This window comes from Jatropha curcas, chromosome 7 (assembly GCF_041381405.1).
Source record: "Jatropha curcas cultivar XTBG-Jc1 chromosome 7, XTBG_Jcur_1.0, whole genome shotgun sequence".
Classification (NCBI taxonomy): Eukaryota; Viridiplantae; Streptophyta; class Magnoliopsida; order Malpighiales; family Euphorbiaceae; genus Jatropha; species Jatropha curcas.
In genome coordinates this window covers 16,830,877-16,849,297 of record NC_143157.1, presented here as the reverse complement: position 1 = coordinate 16,849,297, position 18,421 = coordinate 16,830,877, and the positions used below count along the sequence as shown (strand labels likewise).

General features: G+C 35.8%; 1 protein-coding gene across 1 annotated transcript; it reads left to right on the top strand.

Annotated features, from left to right (window-relative positions):
• The first annotated feature begins 366 nt into the window (after nt 1-366).
• LOC149494797 (receptor-like protein 6) lies at nt 367-3,377 on the top strand. The gene has a single exon (XM_089724243.1). The coding sequence runs from the start codon at nt 513-515 to the stop codon at nt 3,333-3,335; it is 2,823 nt and encodes a 940-aa protein (XP_089580369.1). The 5' UTR covers nt 367-512; the 3' UTR covers nt 3,336-3,377.
• Nucleotides 3,378-18,421: the final 15,044 nt, after the last annotated feature.

The following is an 18,421-nucleotide window of genomic DNA, read 5'->3' as shown; positions in this document are numbered from 1 at the left end:
TCATTATAAAACAATCACATATTCCTATCTAAGAAATTAGAAATTGTTGCAACTTTTGATAATTTTTTAAATAAATGGTTTCATTAAATAAAAATCAAATGACACTATTTTAAAATTTGCTAAATTTTAAATCAAACCAAACCAAACCATTTAAAAGAAAATCCATTTAACGGTTTGAAATATTTAATGCACACCACTAGTTAGCTCATGATAGTCTCTACCAGATTATTAGCTGCCATACCTATATATATATATAAGGTTGTTTAATAAATCTTCGCAAATCTCTAGCTTTTCATAAGAAATTAATAATGATGAATTCGTCATATTGGAAAAATCAAATCATCTTCTTGATCCTATTGAATTTCCATTGTCAATTAGTATTATCTTCACCAATTTCTTCCTATTCTGCCCAATCATGCCTTAAAGATGAAAGCACTGCTCTTCTCCAACTTAAACAAGAATTTTACTATGATGCCTCCGCTTCAATAGACTGCAAACCTCCTCGTCCAAAAATGGGTTCTTGGGAAGTGAGATCAGATTGTTGCTTTTGGGATGGAGTTACTTGTGATAATGTCACAGGTTATGTGATTGGCCTTGACCTTAGTTGCAGTGGTCTTAATGGCGATTTAACATCTAACAGCAGCCTCTTTAGTCTTTCAAACCTCCAAAGCTTAAACCTTGCTTTCAATGATTTTAACCGCTCTAGTATTCCACCTGAATTTGGTAGCTTTAAGAAATTGACTTTTCTAAATCTTTCTAGTACTTGGTTTTCTGGTCCTGTTCCATTTCAAATTTCTCACTTGTCCAATTTGGTTTCACTAGATTTGTCCGAAAATGAACCCTTGACACTTGAAACACCAACCATGAAAATGATTCTTGAAAATCTAACTCAAGTAAGAGAAGTTTTTCTTGATTATATAGACATGTCCTCTGTTGCCCTTAGTTCGTTGACAAATCTTTCTTCCTCTTTAACATCTCTCAGTCTTGTTTTGTGTAAATTGCAAGGAGAATTCCCGGAATCCATTTTTCGCCTACCAAACCTTCAGTTTCTAAATCTAATGTTAAATAATGATGTGTATGGTCATTTACCGAAGTCAAATTGGACTAGTCCCCTGGAATCATTGGCCCTCAGCTCCACGAGTTTCTCTGGAGAATTGCCTGATTCAATTGGCAATCTTAGCTCTTTATTGGTGTTAGAGCTCAGTGGCTGTCATTTCACAGGGTCAATTCCAGCTTCTATTGGCAGCCTCCAGCAACTCATGAAGCTGGATCTTTCAAACAACAACTGGACAGGGAAAATTCCGGATGTTTTTGAAAAGCTTAAGGACATCAACCATCTGTCTGTTTCAAATAGTAACTTCAGTGGTATGTTGCCATCGTCTATCTTTAATCTCACTAAACTTTACTGGTTGGATTTGTCGCAAAATAATCTGGAGGGTAGTATATCTAATCAATTGTGTGGATTTTCCAAGCTAATTAAGCTGGACTTGTCTTATAACTTGCTTAGTGGCATAATCCCATCTTGTGTTTATGGTCTTCCATCACTGGTGTGGTTCTCCCTTAGTTTTAACCAACTCACTGGTCAACTTGGTGAATTCCGATCGAAATCTTTACTAGAAATAGTCTTGGAGAGCAATAAGATATATGGTCCGATCCATCCATCAGTCTTTGAACTGACGAACCTTACCAATCTTCATCTTCCGTCAAATAACTTAAGTGGCGTGGTGAACTTGAATATGTTCTCCAAGCTGAAAAATCTATGGGGTCTTGATCTTTCGAACAACCATTTTTCTGTCATCACTAGCAGTATTAATAACAGCAGCAACTCAAGTATGTTGCCTCAGTTTTACAGACTTGCATTGTCTTCTTGCAATATAAGTGAGTTCCCAGAATTCTTAAAGACACAAAATCAATTGGGATATTTGTCTCTTTCTAATAATCGGATTCAAGGCGAACTTCCAAAATGGGTTTCAGGTAAGGGAATGCAATACTTACAATATCTAGACCTATCTCACAACTTATTGACAAAAGTAAGTCAACTCCCAAGCAATTTACAATTTCTTGGCCTCAGTTTTAATTTGCTTCAACAACCTCTTCCACTTATACCTCCTTCAATGTACATCCTTTTAGTTTCAAACAATAAACTGACAGGGGAAATCTCACCTTCGCTTTGCAATATCACAACCTTTCAAATTATTGACTTGTCCAATAATAGCTTGAGTGGCATGATTCCACAGTGCTTGGGAAACTTCAGTAGTGAACTGTCTGTGTTGAATTTCGGGATGAACAATTTCAAAGGCTCCATTCCGGGAACATTTGCAGAGGGAAATAAGCTTCGGAATCTTAACTTGAATGGTAATCAGTTGGAAGGACAGTTACCCCGAAATTTAGCAAACTGCAAAATGCTGCAAGTTCTTGATCTTGGCAACAATAAAATAAATGATAGCTTTCCTGAGTGGCTAGCAACTCTCCCAGACCTGCAAGTTTTTGTTTTGCGATCAAACAGATTCCATGGCTTGATAGGTTATCCTGAAGGGAACATATCGCCTTTTCCCAAGTTGAGAATCATTGACATCTCATACAATGAGTTCTCTGGTCATTTGCCAACAAAATATTTCTCAAGTTTGCAATCTATGAAGAAAGCGGATAAAGTTAATAAGAAAGCCAATTACATGGGAGAAATTTATTATCAGGATTCAGTAGTTTTGACATTGAAAGGGATAGATCTTCCAATTGAAAGAATCCTAACTATTTTTACAGCAATAGACTTGTCAAGCAATCGTTTTGACGGAGCAGTTGTGGACGTAATTGGGAATCTTAGTTCGCTTGTAGTGCTTAATTTTTCACATAACAGCCTTACAGGTCAAATCCCATCATCACTAGGGAATTTGAAGGAACTTGAGTCATTAGATCTATCATCAAACCAGCTTATTGGTAGCATTCCTGAACAATTAACAAACTTGAATTTTCTTGCAAAGTTGAACCTGTCATATAACCAGCTTGAAGGGCCCATTCCACAAGGAAAACAATTTGGTACATTTGGTGATGATTCATATATTGGGAATTTGGGGTTGTGTGGATTTCCATTATCTGAAAAATGCCAGAAAGATGTAGTTCCATCAATATCTAATGATGATGATGATGATGATTCTCCAAGCATATTTGATTGGAAATTTGCTATGATTGGTTTTGGATGTGGGTTGGTGTTTGGGTTGTCTGTAGGATATATTGTGTTTTCCATAAGAAAACCAAAATGGCTTGTGAGAGTAGTTGAGAAAGGGCCAGAAAAATGGATAACAAGACAGAAAGGAAGACGAGGAAGAAGACGCAATTAATAAAAGAAGTTGCCCTTAAAAATGTAAGCGTTCCTTTTTCCATGTCTTTAGACTTGTAATTTACTGGGATATTTTCTTTTAAGAATTTTCTAGAATGCCTTTAAGAAATTCAAGTTATGTAAAATTGTCAGATTACAAAATAATAATTTCGGTTACTAATACTTAGTAATATTTTTCAATGAGGTTGTAGCAGTAATTTTTCAAACAAGGTTTTAGCATGAATTTTACAACGAGCTTATAGCAGTAATTTATAATTGTATGACTCTGTAGTCTGCTTATATTGCAACAAATATTGTTATGTATAATCTTTTACATAACAATATAGTCTGCTTATGTATAATATCTTTAGAAAAAAAAAATCCATGACTAGCAATATAACAACAAAGAGCTTTTGATTTGATTAATTGTTTTTAATTTTTAACTTGTAAAAATTATTTTTAGGTACCTTAAATGTTTTTTTTATCAGCAATAATAAAATTAGTATTAAAGGATTGAAAAGGAAAATTAAACTTACCAATGTAAGAACTAATCCCTAGCCAATAGGGTATCCCATTACACCCACCCTAACTCAGATTGACAAGAAAATCCAAAGGCCAACAACAAAAACTATGGAAGCTTCTCTTAAGGTAAGAGAAGTCTAATGACAGTGACAAAAACACACAAGAAGGCAGCAAACTCAAACTTAGAAACAAGACTAGAGAACAAAAACATCAATACGGTTCACACAATCACAATTACAGCAAGAACAAAAAAATTAAATCCTCGCTAGGAACGGAGACGTAGCAGTCACTTCTTTTTTCACTAGACTGTCAACAAAGTAATTCCCATTCCTATGGACGAAAACAAACTGAACCTTCTTAAGTTGATTCACAATATAATCAAAACTATTAAATTTTTCCCACAATCTCCAAGGTCTATTATGCTTTTGTAAAATCCAACATAACACATTTTTGAAATCAGATTCCACAATCAATGGACAAAGCTTGAAAGCGATTCTAAATATAACTCTAAATATAACTCGATGGCTGCAAAATTAGTGAGAATTTCAGCTTCACTAGATTAAATAATCCCAACTGCATGAAAAAAAAATGAATTTCACATAACCTGAACTATCTCTCAAAACACCATCAACACTTGCAGGGCCCAACTTTCCAAGAGAAGAACCATCAATGTTGAACTTCATCCAACCTACTGCTGGATTAATCCAAAAAGCCTCCTTAATAGAAACCGACGACTTTTTGCCAACTGCACGACCTGACTTATAGACCTCTATGGGAAAAGCAAACCAATCACCGAGATTAAAGGATCCAATCTCATCTTTAGCTTTTAATAATTCAAAACTTCTAACTTTAATTAAATCCACCACTTTTCCGTCCTCTTAATTTCACTATTGAAAATCACTTTATTTCTTCCAACCATAACGACCACAGAAGCAACACCCATTAATGAATTCCAGGGAAGAGATGTACCTTTTATTTTCAAGATACTTTGCCATTGTCAACTCAAGTCTATCAAGGAACTAGGCAATGCCCAGTTCACATTTCACCATCTCAATAAACCCTCCCAAATCTTTCTAGCAAAAGGAAACAGCAGAATGAGATGAATAGCAGACTTAATCTCAGAAGCGCAAAGAGGGCAACAACAGTCTAGAGAAATTGATAAAATAAGCCGGCTGAGGAGATTACTTCTACATGGGATTCTATTAATCATAGCACTCCAAATAAAAAAGGAAACTTTTGTTGGAATAATAGGTGATCACAGCAATTTTAGATTATAAGGAACTCTATCCACCTCCAACTCAGCCTCTTTCAATAAACATGACAAATTCTTGACTGAGAATTTACCTTGTTTACAAAAAGACCAGTCTAATCTATCCTCATTATTGGGCAAATCACACAAACCGCTTGAAAAGTTGCTCTCAATACTCTTCTTTAAAGCTCTTCAATTCACGCAGCCACTCTACTCTCCACACTCATTTACTATTTTAAAAATATCCACACTCACAAACCCTTGCTCTTTTATTTTTAACTAATCTAGAGCATCTAAATCTGGATCAATACCAACAAAAAACATCTCTGAACAAAGTTTGAGCACCGTGCCAAATCTGTTTGAAGAAAAAGAAGAGCAAATGAAGCATATCCAAAAGTAAACCAACCTCTTGGACTGCCGCAAAAGACACCATCAGATTTCAAAGTAGCATTATCTAATTCAAAAATTTTCACCCAATTTAGCACGTTTAGCATATTTTTCATAATAGTAGGATCACTATAATTGACTCCATTTAGTGCACCACCATATAACTCAATAGTTACACATACTTGTTCGACACTATACTTTGACTCTGCCCTTCGAAAAGGAACATCGGCTCCAACAACCTGGGAAACAAAGAAGACAACGCCACATCTTCAACCCATAAGTCTATCCAAAACTTAATCAAATATCCATCTCCTAACATCCATCTAAAACCCCCTTTAGAAAAGGGGGGAAGAAACCCTTACCTCCACAATATCTTTCCACATAGGAGATAAATTTTTCCAAAACTCATTATCCATGTCAACGTTCAATATACCCTCATCACTATATTTTGAGATTAGAATTTTTTTTCTAAAGAAAGCCACTGTCAGCCGTAAACCTCCTCCACCACCACCACCTACCTAAAAGAACTATGTTTTTCTATCTAAAATTAGGGACACGATAGCCCCCAATTTCTTTATTCCTACAGATGGTTTTCAACGCAATCCAGTTTACCGGTCTTTTATTATCCATCCCTTTACCCCACAAGAACCTCTTCTGAATTGTCTCTATTTTCTTGATTACCGCTGAAGGAGCTTTAAAAACAGACATGTAGTAAAGAGGCAAAAAAGCTAAAACAGACTTGATCAATGCAATCTTACCCTCAAAGGAGAAGTTTCTAGCCTTCTACAAAGATAACCTTTTTTTCAAATTTCTGAATCACCACAGACCATGTAACAATCTTTCTTGGACTGCTGCTAATGGGAATGCCAAGATACAAAGAGGGAAATTTGTTTGGCACACATTCTAATATTGAAGAAAAATTAATCAACTCTTCCTTAGAAAGATTTACCCCAAATAGTATACTTTTACTGAACGAAGACCCGACAGAAACTAAAAACACACTAAAATTCTTCTTAAATTGCAAGTTTGCTCTTCCTCAGCGTCATTAAGTATAACCGAATCATCCGCAAATTGTGGATGAGATACTATAACTTCACCCTCCCCCACCTTAATCCCCTGATATTAGACCAGCAGCCACTGCATTTCTCAACAGGATGTTTAGACCTTCAGCCACTATGAGAAAAAGAAAAGGAGATAGAGGATCTCCACATTTTAACCCTTTGGACATCTAAAATTCTTTGGTAGGACACCCATTTACTAGCACTGATAAGAAGTCTGTAAACATTCCTTAATCCATCTTTGCCATTTTTTACCCAAAACCATGTTAGACATCATAAGAAAGAGAAAGTTTCAATTAACCAAGTCATAGGCTTTCTGAAAGTCAGCCTTAAAAGAGAATCGCCTTATGTTTCCTTTTCTTCAAAGCATTTATTAACTCATTGCAAATCAGAATGCCATCTGATATTTGATACCCTCCAACAAAAGCCGTTTAGTTTCCCCCCATAATTGACTGCATAACTCCCCTCAATCTCAAAGAGAGTAAATTAGATACCAGTTTATACACACTCCCAATCAAAGAAATTGGTCTATAGTCATTCAACCCTTGTGGCGACGAAGATTTCGGGATTAAAGTAATAAAACTGGAGTTTATTCCTTTAGAAAACTTACTATGATTGTAAAAATCTTGGAAAATCTAACTCTGTCCCCTTTTATTGTTTCCCAACATGACTTATAAAACTCCATACTGAACCCATCTAGTCTTCGAGCTTTAGAAGTACCGCAGCAACAAATAACTTCCTTTATCTCTTTTTCTTTAAACGAAGAGTAAATACCTAAGAGTAATTTAATTTTCCACATTTATTAAAAAAGAGTATACAAATTAAATATATAGAAATTCTAAAGATTTATTAAAAATAAGTGTAACATTAATACTTTAAAGCAATAGTAGTATTAGTATTTTAAAACTTACAGGGATAATTGTCCATTACTTGGTGGAAGAGTAGATTAAAAATAAGTAGATCTATACTCTATATATATAAATGTGGGAACATGAGAGGGAAGAGGAATAATGTGATTCTGATAGCGTCCTGAAATTTAAAAATCCTAAAGTAACTTTAGTCATCACCAATTAGAAAATTATATTTTATTTAAATTATTTTTAAATAAATACATATAAATAATTAAATATTTCAAAATTTTAAATTCTATCTATTTTAATATATTTTAATTTTTAAGTTTTTTTCTTTTAAATAAATACTAATTATTCTGAATACAATTGCCGTAAATAATACTTGATTTTTTTATTCTGAATATTTGTTTTTAACATTCTCTATAAATTTAATCAAGGTTCATGAATAAGATATTCAATTTAACTATAAATTTTATTTATTAGCCATGCAAATTTCTCCAAATATATTTTTGTGTATGTAATTTATGAATTTATTTTAATTGTATTTAGATGCAAGTCATTATAAGTAGAGGGAATTTATTATCAACAATTTTTCTTTTAATTTTTATTATAAGTAACCTCTAATATTAATATGGTGATGCAGAGAAATGCGGACAAAATTTTTTATTAAAAAAATACTATATTTTTAATTTGTATGAAAATAAAAATAAGTCTATATTTATGAGATGGAAAATAATATTTAATCACCACATCCACACTTCTATGCATCAAAACAAACACTTAAGCACATAATAAATAAATTAAAGACTTCAATAAAAACAAAGAAGGATTATCATTCTATCTTTAAATTTTTGTCAAAATTAGGAAAATCATGAATTCATTATTGGGAGCTAAAACTATCAAATTATTATGTTTCTCCATTTAAAAGTACTTCTTTACCGTTAAATATTCCATGATAATCGATTATTTAGTCCTTTATATTCTTAATGTCATTTTTATTTAATTTTTAATATTTATTATGAAATCACTAATTTAAGTGTATTAAACTAGGTCACAATATGGAAATATAATTCATATAACAAGGAAATTAAACGAGTTAGAGTTAAATTTAAAAAAATTCGTATCATAAACAGGTGACCCATACATAATATGAGTTTAAATGGATATTATCATGGTTAACTCGCAAAATCTGAATAACCGGTTTAATATTAAGGATAACAAAGTAATTTCAATATAGTATATGTAATTTTATTTTGTACGTTAATTGTATTTTTTTTTATAATTTTATTTTTTATGATTTTTTATTCTGAATATTGAGCGACATATGCATTTTGTTCGGTGATTGTATTTTTAAGTATGTTTTAGTTAAATATTATAATTATCATATATATATATATATATATATATATAAAAGTTAAGTGGGTCTGGTTGGGTTTTTTTATCCGTACACAACCCTTTTACTTAAATGGATAATGTCTATTATATCTGACAGCTTATTTCGCAAGTGTACGAATCGCTACAAGTAATATATGATGAGTAAGATATCGTTCCCATGAGGATTGTAATCCAAATACCAAAATTATGTTATCTCGCTATTATTTAAACAATGATTGAGGGAATTGTTTTATAAATGTAAAATAAACAAGAGTCAAGTAAACAAAAATTGATTAAAAGAAATCAAGGGATTGAAACTACTAGGGGTTTTGATTTCACTTAATTCTATCCAATTTATTTCATTAGTTCATCAATCAATTTAATTATTCAAGTAGGGGAAACAACTCTGAATTCACTAACAAGCTCTTCCGATGTATTGCTAGCTATTTTAATTCCATTTAATTACCTATCTTCCAATAGCGCAATCAAATATGAATTAAATCATTAAGTTAAGTAATTGTTTATGAATTCATAAATTAAGGTTGATAAATCATGAAAACCCCCCATGAGTCAAACCATATAGCTTCCGCATCAAGTTATTATTCTCATGTGTTTTATTAATCTTTTCATATCAAAGATCCTTCTTCCGATAGTGATAATTGAAATAAATCAATTCAGGGGAAAACTCTGCCTGGAAGCATTAAGTTCATCAATAAATCATAACTTGAATAAGGAAAAATAAATCTAATTGCATAAATTGGAAAAGAGATTAAGCTACATCAAACCCCTAGTATAAGAGTTTAGTTAGACATGGCACTTAAATAAAACTCAATAATGCTTGATAAGTATTTCATAATCAATAAGAATAATGAAAGAAATAAACAAGATTAAGAGTTTAGAAATAAGAACTAGTTAACAATTGCTTGGATGGCTTCCTTGAACCTTTGCACAACTCTTGAATACTTAACTTCTAAAAGAATAAAACTATATACAAAGCTATAAAATGAGAGATGATGTAGAGTATGGGATGATTTGGAATGGCTTCTTCTCCTCTTTATATAGACTTCTAGGGGGAGCAATCCACATGCTTTAATGAATAAAGTCCAACTTTGTGAGGTGGAAAAGCTCTCAATCAAGCCATAAATTCCTCTCAATTATGGATTTCCATGTGCATATGTTTGAAGCTTGACTGGCATGTGAAGAAAGTATCTAAAGTGAGCTGTGAAAATGGTAGGAATTAGTTGGCAACTTTTGACTCAAATTCAGGATTTCTTGCTTGGCACGGGCGTGCTGCCTGGCACGGTCTGGGGCGTGCCAGGCTCTGGAAGTCTAAAGGATTCAGCACGGGTCGTGCTGTCTAACACGGTCTGGAGAGGTTCCAGAGCACGGGCTTGCGCCATGGCACGACCAGGGGCGTGCGCGTCTCTGGAAGTCTGGAACGTATGTAGCACGGGCGTGCTTCAGCTACACGGGCCAAGTCTTTATCTCCAGTGCGGGCACGGGCGTGCGCGCCTCTGGAAGTCCAGGGCAGTTGTGGCACGGGCATGCGGCTCAGCATGGGCTGGGGCGTGCGCGCCTCTGACTCTTTGCTTGTTTTACCTTGTATTTAGCACGGGCGTGCTAATGAGCACGGTTTGGGGCGTGCTAACTATATTTTGCCTTATTTTTGTCTTTTTCTTGCAAAATCCTACAATTTTCCTCAAAATCAAGTGAGTTGTGTTTCAAGGAAGCTTTTAAGTAAAAACATAACAATATTACATAAAAACTAATTTAGATAAATTAAAAATACTAGAAATCTTAGTAAAAATTACAATAAAAACACTATAAAAATTAACACTATCAAAATTCCCCAAACTTAAACTATTGCTTGTCCTCAAGCAATAAAACTAAAATGCTAGCTCAAAATAGTCTTGGAATAATTATTCACGAATTTAATAAATATCCAATTATTAACATAAGAATAAATTATATGTTTCCTATGTCAATTATTTTCTAGCCAAAATTTTAATTTTCAATAGAACATATTCTTTTTATTAAACATAAGTTAACAAGATTTTTATCATTAATCTTTATTTAATTTTATGTTAATTAGAATATGATTTTACAAAAATCATTTTAACCTTATAATTGTAACACTCCCATAGGCAATATTAGTCCTCTCTTCTCCACAATTGAAATGCTTACAGTTTTGAAAGATCAAAAGGTCTTTATTTAGGTTGTAATGGGTTTTTAGGGGTAAAACTTTGGCTAAAGAAGAAAAGGCAATGTGATAAAGAAAAATGCAATGAATGCTTCATATTAGGATTTTGTATTTATATTAAAACCAAGTTGTATTTGTAAAGGGAGATTTAATTTAAGCTCCTCACTAGCTCAAACTTTAGAGGTAATTTTTGGCAAGGTTTCTTTACAATATCCTTGAATACTTCTTTCTTGCTAAAGTTCACCAAACTTGAATTCTTGACTAGTTTCTTTTCTTATGGGGTATTCCTCTTTTTCTCTTTTGCTAGTATTAATAGAATTTTCTCCACTTGTTGCTATGTTTTAATAAAATCAAAATCCTTCAATTACACATTGTTGCATTTAGGGTGCAGAATTGATTTGGTTTAGTGACTAGGTTCAGATAAAGGTGATCAATGAAAATTTGATATAGGCTTCAAATTGGTTACAAGGGTCATACTTTCTTAGGTGGCCTAAGTTAGATATGAGGCTTTTATCAAAGAATGCCTAAATCATTTCTTTCTAATTGTAAGCACAAAATTTTGTCTTGAAGAGGATTCTAATTTTGTTCTAGGAGTGCTAAGGTTAAATAAGTTTTTATGAAAAACATACCTATTTATCATAAAATTTTAACAAAGTTAATGTTTATAATCTTAGAAACAAATGGTTAAATCAAAGAAGTATGTTAAGTTAAAATTTTGAATTTTGGTTAAAAGCAATTAACTTTAGAGAAACAATTAATTTAGTCAAAGGCTAATGAATTAAAGATAAATTTTAAATTTGATCACAATTATTCCAACCTTACTTTATTTACTAAATTAAAACAAAAATCATGAGAATTTTATAGTTTAGATAAAATGTCCTCCCCTAACTTAATTAAGCACATTGTCCTCAATGAGCTATATGCATTTCCCCAAACTTATGAAATTATGGAAACTTCAATAAACGAATAAGAAGTGGGGAAAAAATACCATCATCGATTGGAGACAATATAAGGAAGCCGGGCGGCGAAGTTCATCCAAGCTATAGTGTTAGAAACATACTAAAAAGAAATCCAAAATATTGAAATTGAGAAACAATTGAAATCCCAAGTATGTAAACTGAAACTAACTGAAAGCCAAAGTATTTAAATGTTCAACACATAGAAAAAGAAGAAGGAATAACCAAAGTAATGTGAAACCCATCAAGCTTCTGGTGGTGGAGGTGGAGGAGGCTGCAGCAACTGAATCACAGTCTGAAGTTGAGTGGAGAGTCCTTGGTAGTGGCCCTGCAGAGTGTCTAGACAGGAGTCGAGGCTGCCGTGCATGATCTCAATCGACTGGAATCGGTCAGCAATCATTGACTCCATTCCAGTAAGCCGGGTGTCGAATACGTCCATGCGAGAGAGCATTCGGGCAAGCACCTCATCATTGGACACGGTGGATGTGCCCTGGAATGAAGGTCCAGCTCCGGAGGTACCTGCACCAGAAAAAACACCAAAACCAGGGAAGGGAGGTGGAGCATCCTCCTCTGTGTTAGCGCCACCGGCATCCTGATGTGCCTCATGATCAGAACTGTCTGCTGGAGCGCCCACCAAACGGTAAGAATCATCAACCTTCTCCACTATTTTCATATGGATCATCATATCTATATCTAACCTGGTTCCTCTCCCTCCGCCAATAGTGTCATAGATGGGTCTAGCCGGATTCCACATTCTTAAATGGGTAGCGATGCATGTTACAAAACTACCTATCATGATGGCCCCCTTATCTGCCCTTGCCACTCGAGCCCATTTTTGACATAACCAATAACCCACATTTAACAAGACTCCGTGGTTTATGGCCCATAGAAAATATAGTTCATTTCGTCCCAAAACTCCATCACTCTCATTTCTAGCAAAAATGGTATTAACTAGAAATTTATGTATATACCGCAAAACAGGACTTTTTAATTTGGACGCCTTAGAGACCCTAGGATTATAATGGCTTTCACCTGTTAATTCACTCCACCTACTGGAATCAAAAGAATCTGCCGGGATTTGTGTAATCGCATTTTCGGTGGGAAAACTAAAAATGTGACTAACTTCATCTATCGTAAGTTCAAAATCTCTCCCAAGCAATCGAGATTGAATAAAATCCCGAATACATCTAGTTGGAAATCTAATAGTTAAGGAATATGAACTTAAAAATTCCAAAGTCAAAGGAGCATACACAGGATCTTTCAATTTGATAAAATTTCCCTACCCCACTCGCCTAAGTGGTTTTATCACGGCATCCCTAAGTCCAACTAGTGACAAGGCATTCTCATCTATAAATTTATTGGGCAAAATAGGGCGTGATGAGAGTTTGTGATACCTGTCCAGTTGCTCGGAAGAACCCGGCTCAAATGGAGTAAGTGGTGGACTGTCAGATGGTGGAGATGCAGTGGAGAATCGAGAGGTTGAGCGGCGTCCAGCTGCTACAGATGAAGCAGGCCTGCTGCGTTTGTACCTGGGAGGCATGATGATAAAAATTATTGAAGAAAATGAGAGAAAATGAGAGAAGGTGAGGCTGGCGGCTAGGGCGTGCTGTTTGGAATGAAACAGGATGAGGGCGTGCTGTTTAAATATGGTGTCAGGCACGGGCGTGCGGTTCAGCACGGGCTGGACCGTGCGCTTCTCTAGAAGTCTAAGTGCATGCGGGCACGGGCGTGCGCCTTGGCACGGCCTGGGGCGTGCGCGCATCTCTCCTGCAGGTCAAAACATGACTTACCTGGCACGGGCGTGCGGAGCAGCACGACATAGGGCGTGCAAGCCTCTGGAAGTCCGGGTGACAACGGGCACGGGCGTGCTGGATGGCACGGCCTGGGGCGTGCGCGCGTTTTTCCTGCACACCAAAGATCACTTACCTCGCACGGGCGTGCCAATGGTTTTGCGTTGGGCGTGCTGAGTGGCACGGTCTCGGGCGTGCTCCTCTCTAGTTCTCAATTTTCAATTTTCTCTTTGAAGCACGGCTGTGCTAATTGGCCTGGTCAAGGCGTAAGCCCTTTAGAACTTTTTGTTATTCCTGAAAAATTAAACAAGCAAACAAACAAATAATAAAATTGAAACAAAAATGGGTTGTCTCCCATAAGCGCTTTTGTTTAACGTCGTTAAGCTCGACTTATTTAACTCGGTTTGGTTTAAACCAGATGGATGGTATTCTTGACTGGATCAAAGTTGTTGTTTTGATAAACTTTCAAGCGTTGAGCATTAACTTTGAAGCTCCGGTCACCATCCATGATTTCGACAACCCCATGTGGAAAGATTTCCTTGATTGTAAATGGACCAGACCATCTAGAGCGTAACTTACCAGGAAAAAGACGGAGTCTGGAGTTGTAGAGCAACACTTGTTGTCCTACCTTTAGATTCCTCAAAATGATGTGTTTGTCATGCCATTGTTTGGTTCGGTCTTTATAAATTTTAGCATTTTCATATGCGTGGAGGCGCATTTCATCCATCATATTGAGCTGAAGAAGCCGTTTCTGACCACTTTCCTTAGTGTTGAAATTTAAGAATTGGATGGCCCAAAATGCTTTATGTTCTAATTCAACAGGAAGGTGACAAGCTTTACCATAGACCATACGATATGGAGACATACCGATTGGCATCTTGAATGCAGTCCTATAGGCCCATAGAGCATCATCAAGTTTCTTGGACCAGTCTTTTCTAGATTGTCCAACGGTAGTCTCCAGAATCTTTTTGATTTCTCTATTGGTAACTTCTACTTGTCCGCTCGTTTGAGGATGATATGGAGTTCCTACACGATGAGTAACACCATATTTTGAAAGGAGGGAATCTAAGTATTTGTTGCAGAAATGCTTACCTCCGTCAGTGATTATCACTCTAGGAGTGCCATGACGTGTGAAAATATATTTCTTGATAAAGTTTATCACACTTTTGGCTTCATTGTTCGGAAGGGCAACAACTTCAGCCCATTTTGACACGTAGTCCACTGCTACCAGGATGTATTGGTTGGAGTAAGATGAGGGAAAAGGTCCCATGAAATCTAAACCCCAAACGTCAAAGATCTCCACTTCCAGGATATTATTCAAGGGCATCTCATGTCGCTTTGAGATGTTGCCTAACCTTTGGCACCTGTCACAAAGACGAACAAAATTAAAAGCATCCTTAAATAAATTAGGCCAATACAAACCGCTTTCCAAGATTCGTGCTGCCGTCTTATTCGCTTCAAAGTGTCCTCCACACTCCATTGAGTGACAGAAACGCAGAACACTTTCCATCTCTTCTTCTGGTATGCATCATCGAAAGAGCTGGTCACTGCAATACTTGAACAAAAACGGTTCCTCCCAATAATAATATTTAAGATCGTGAAAGAATTTCTTCTTTTGTTGATATGATAAGTTGGGAGGAAGGATTTTGCAAGCTAAATAATTGACGATATCAGCATACCAAGGAGCTTAAGCCTTAGTCAAAAGAAAGAGATGTTCATGAGGGAAATCTTCATTGATCTGTATTTCTTTTTGTTCTTCTTCCCCCAACTCAAGCCTGGATAAATGATCTGCTACCAGATTCTCGATTCCTTTCTTGTCACGAATTTCTAAGTCAAATTCCTGCAAGAGAAGAACCCAACGGATTAGTCTTGGCTTGGCGTCTTTCTTCTCTAACAGTTATTTAATGGCAGAGTGATCGGTGTAGACTATTGTTTTAGTTCCAATTAAATAGGCTCTAAATTTATCAAAAGCAAACACAATAGCTAGGAGCTCTTTCTCTGTAGTTGCATAGTTTAATTGTGCGTCATTTAGTGTGCGGCTAGCATAATAAATAATGTGCAATTTCTTTTATTTTCTTTGTCCGAGAACAGCTCCAACGGCATGATCACTTGCGTCGCACATAAGCTCAAAGGGGTGACTCCAATCTGGTGTAGAAATGATCGGTGCCGATGTCAACTCCCTTTTTAATCTATTAAAGGCATTCAAACACTCTTTGTTAAAATCAAAAAGAACATCCTTAACAAGTAAATTACAAAGAGGTTTAGTTATTTTGGAGAAATCCTTGATGAATCTCCTATAAAAACCAGCATGGCCAAGGAAGCTTCTCACTCCCCTTACTGAGTTTGGAGGGGGTAGCTTCTCAATTACTTCCACCTTGGCCTTGTCCACTTCAATCCCCTCTTTTGAGATTTTGTGGCCCAAAACAATTCATTCACTAACCATGAAATGGCATTTTTCCCAGTTCAGAACAAGGTTAGTGTCTTCACATCTCTGCATCACTAATGAAAGGTTATAGAGGCATGATTCAAATGAATGACCAAACACAGAAAAATCATCCATAAAAATTTCTATGAACTTTTCAACCACGTCAGAAAAAATAGACATCATGCATCTTTGAAAAGTTGCAGGAGCGTTGCACAGACCAAAAGGCATTCTCCTATATGCAAAGGTACCGTAAGGACAAGTGAAAGTGGTTTTCTCTTGGTCCTCCGGAGCAATAGGTATCTGAAAATACCCTGAGTATCCATCTAAAAAGCAATAGTATGGATAACCTGCAAGTCTTTCAAGCATTTGATCAATGAATGGTAGGGGAAAATGATCCTTGCGTGTTGCTTTGTTCAGTTTTCTATAATCGATGCATACACGCCAACCTGTGACAGTTCTTGTAGGAATTAATTCATTATTTTCGTTAGTCACTACTGTCATACCTCCTTTCTTTGGTACCACTTGAACAGGACTTACCCAACTACTATCTGAAATTGGGTAGATGATTCCGGCGTCCAAGAGTTTGATAATTTCAGCCTTGACTACTTCCTTCATGTTAGGATTCAATCTTCGTTGATGCTCAATAGAAGGTTTGTAGTCGTCTTCCATCAAGATTTTGTGCATACATATGCTTGGACTTATCCCCTGCAAGTCAGAAATTGACCATCCTAAAGCTTTTCTATGTTTCTGCAACACCTGCAACAACCTTTCTTCTTGATCACATGTTAGGTGAGAGGAAATAATAACAGGAAAAGAGTTGTTCTCACCTAAAAATGCATGCTTCAGATGAGGAGGAAGCTGCTTCAGCTCTTGTTTTGGTGGTGTGCTTTCTTTTTCTTTTTCTTCTGAATTATGATCATTATTATCTACGCTATATAGAGTGTTCTTTACACATTTATCAATTACATCTATTCTAAAACAATCATCACAGTCCATAGGAAATTTACACGATTTTAAAACATCAAAAACAACTTCTTCTTGACCTACTCTCAATGTTAGTTTTCCATCATGTACATCTATTAGAGCTCTTGCAGTTGCAAGAAAAGGTCTTCTAAGGATCAATGATCCTTCTCTTCCTTCATCAATGTCAAGGATAACAAAATCAACAGGAAAAATAAATTTTCCTACCTTGACTAGTACATCTTCTACAATTCCCTTGGGGTATTTGATCGATCGATCGGCCAATTGTAGAGACATCCTCGTCGGCTTAAGCTCTCCCATACCTTGCATTTTAAAAACTTCGTAAGACATTAGATTTATGCTAGCTCCTAAATCAGCTAAAGCCTTTTCAAAATTTAAATTGCCAATGTTGCAAGGAATAGAAAAACTCCCTGGATCCTTAAGTTTAGGAGGCAATTTATTTTGGATGATTGCACTGCATTCCTCTGTCAGCATTACCATCCCCTGATCATCAATCTTTCTTTTCTTGCTCAAGATTTCCTTCAAAAATTTTGCATAGCTGGGCATTTGAGCAAGAGCTTCAGCAAAAGGAATATTTATTTGAAGCTTCTTGAAGACGTCAAGAAATTTCATGAAGCTTTGGTCATCCTGCGTCTTTTTCAACCTTTGCGAAAATGGAACGGGTGGAACATAGGGTTTCACTTCTTCCTTCTCCACTAGATCAATGATAGGTGCCTTTCTCTCTTCTTCTTTCTCCTTCTCCTTTCTGGGCTTGTCCTCCAATTCTCTGCCACTTCTCAAGGTGATGGCTTGTACCTATTCTTTAGGATTTTTCTCAGTGTTACTAGGTAACGTACCTTGAGGTCGAGCTGCCATCATATTTGCAAACTGTCCCATTTGGATCTCTAGATTTCTTATCGCAGCTTGTTGGATTTTGTTGTGTTCTCTTGTTTCTTTCATAAAATCCATGTGCGATTTTGAAAGGGCAGTGAGGAGATCATCATGAGACTTTTTCTCTGGAGGCAAGAAACCTGGTGGTGCATTCAAGGTGTTATTAGAATTACCATATGAAAGATTTGGATGATTTCTCAACCTGTTGTCATAAGGATTCGAGTATGGATAATTCCTCCTCCCTTGGTTCATCACATAGTTCACTTGCTCTAAAGTCTGTGGATTTGCAGAATCTAGCATGCATTCTCCAATTCCATGTGGTTCGTAAGTCTAGCTTTCTTACCATGTTGTCTACCTTTGCATTGAGTGCTGTGATGGCATCGATTTCATAGATCCCTACAGTTTTTCTCCTTTCAAAACTGCTTTGATAATGGCTATTGCTTGC

Bases quoted from the DNA above. Each gene is read 5' to 3' on its own strand.
- LOC149494797 (XM_089724243.1), top strand. From the start codon at position 513: ATGGGTTCTTGGGAAGTGAGATCAGATTGTTGCTTTTGGGATGGAGTT.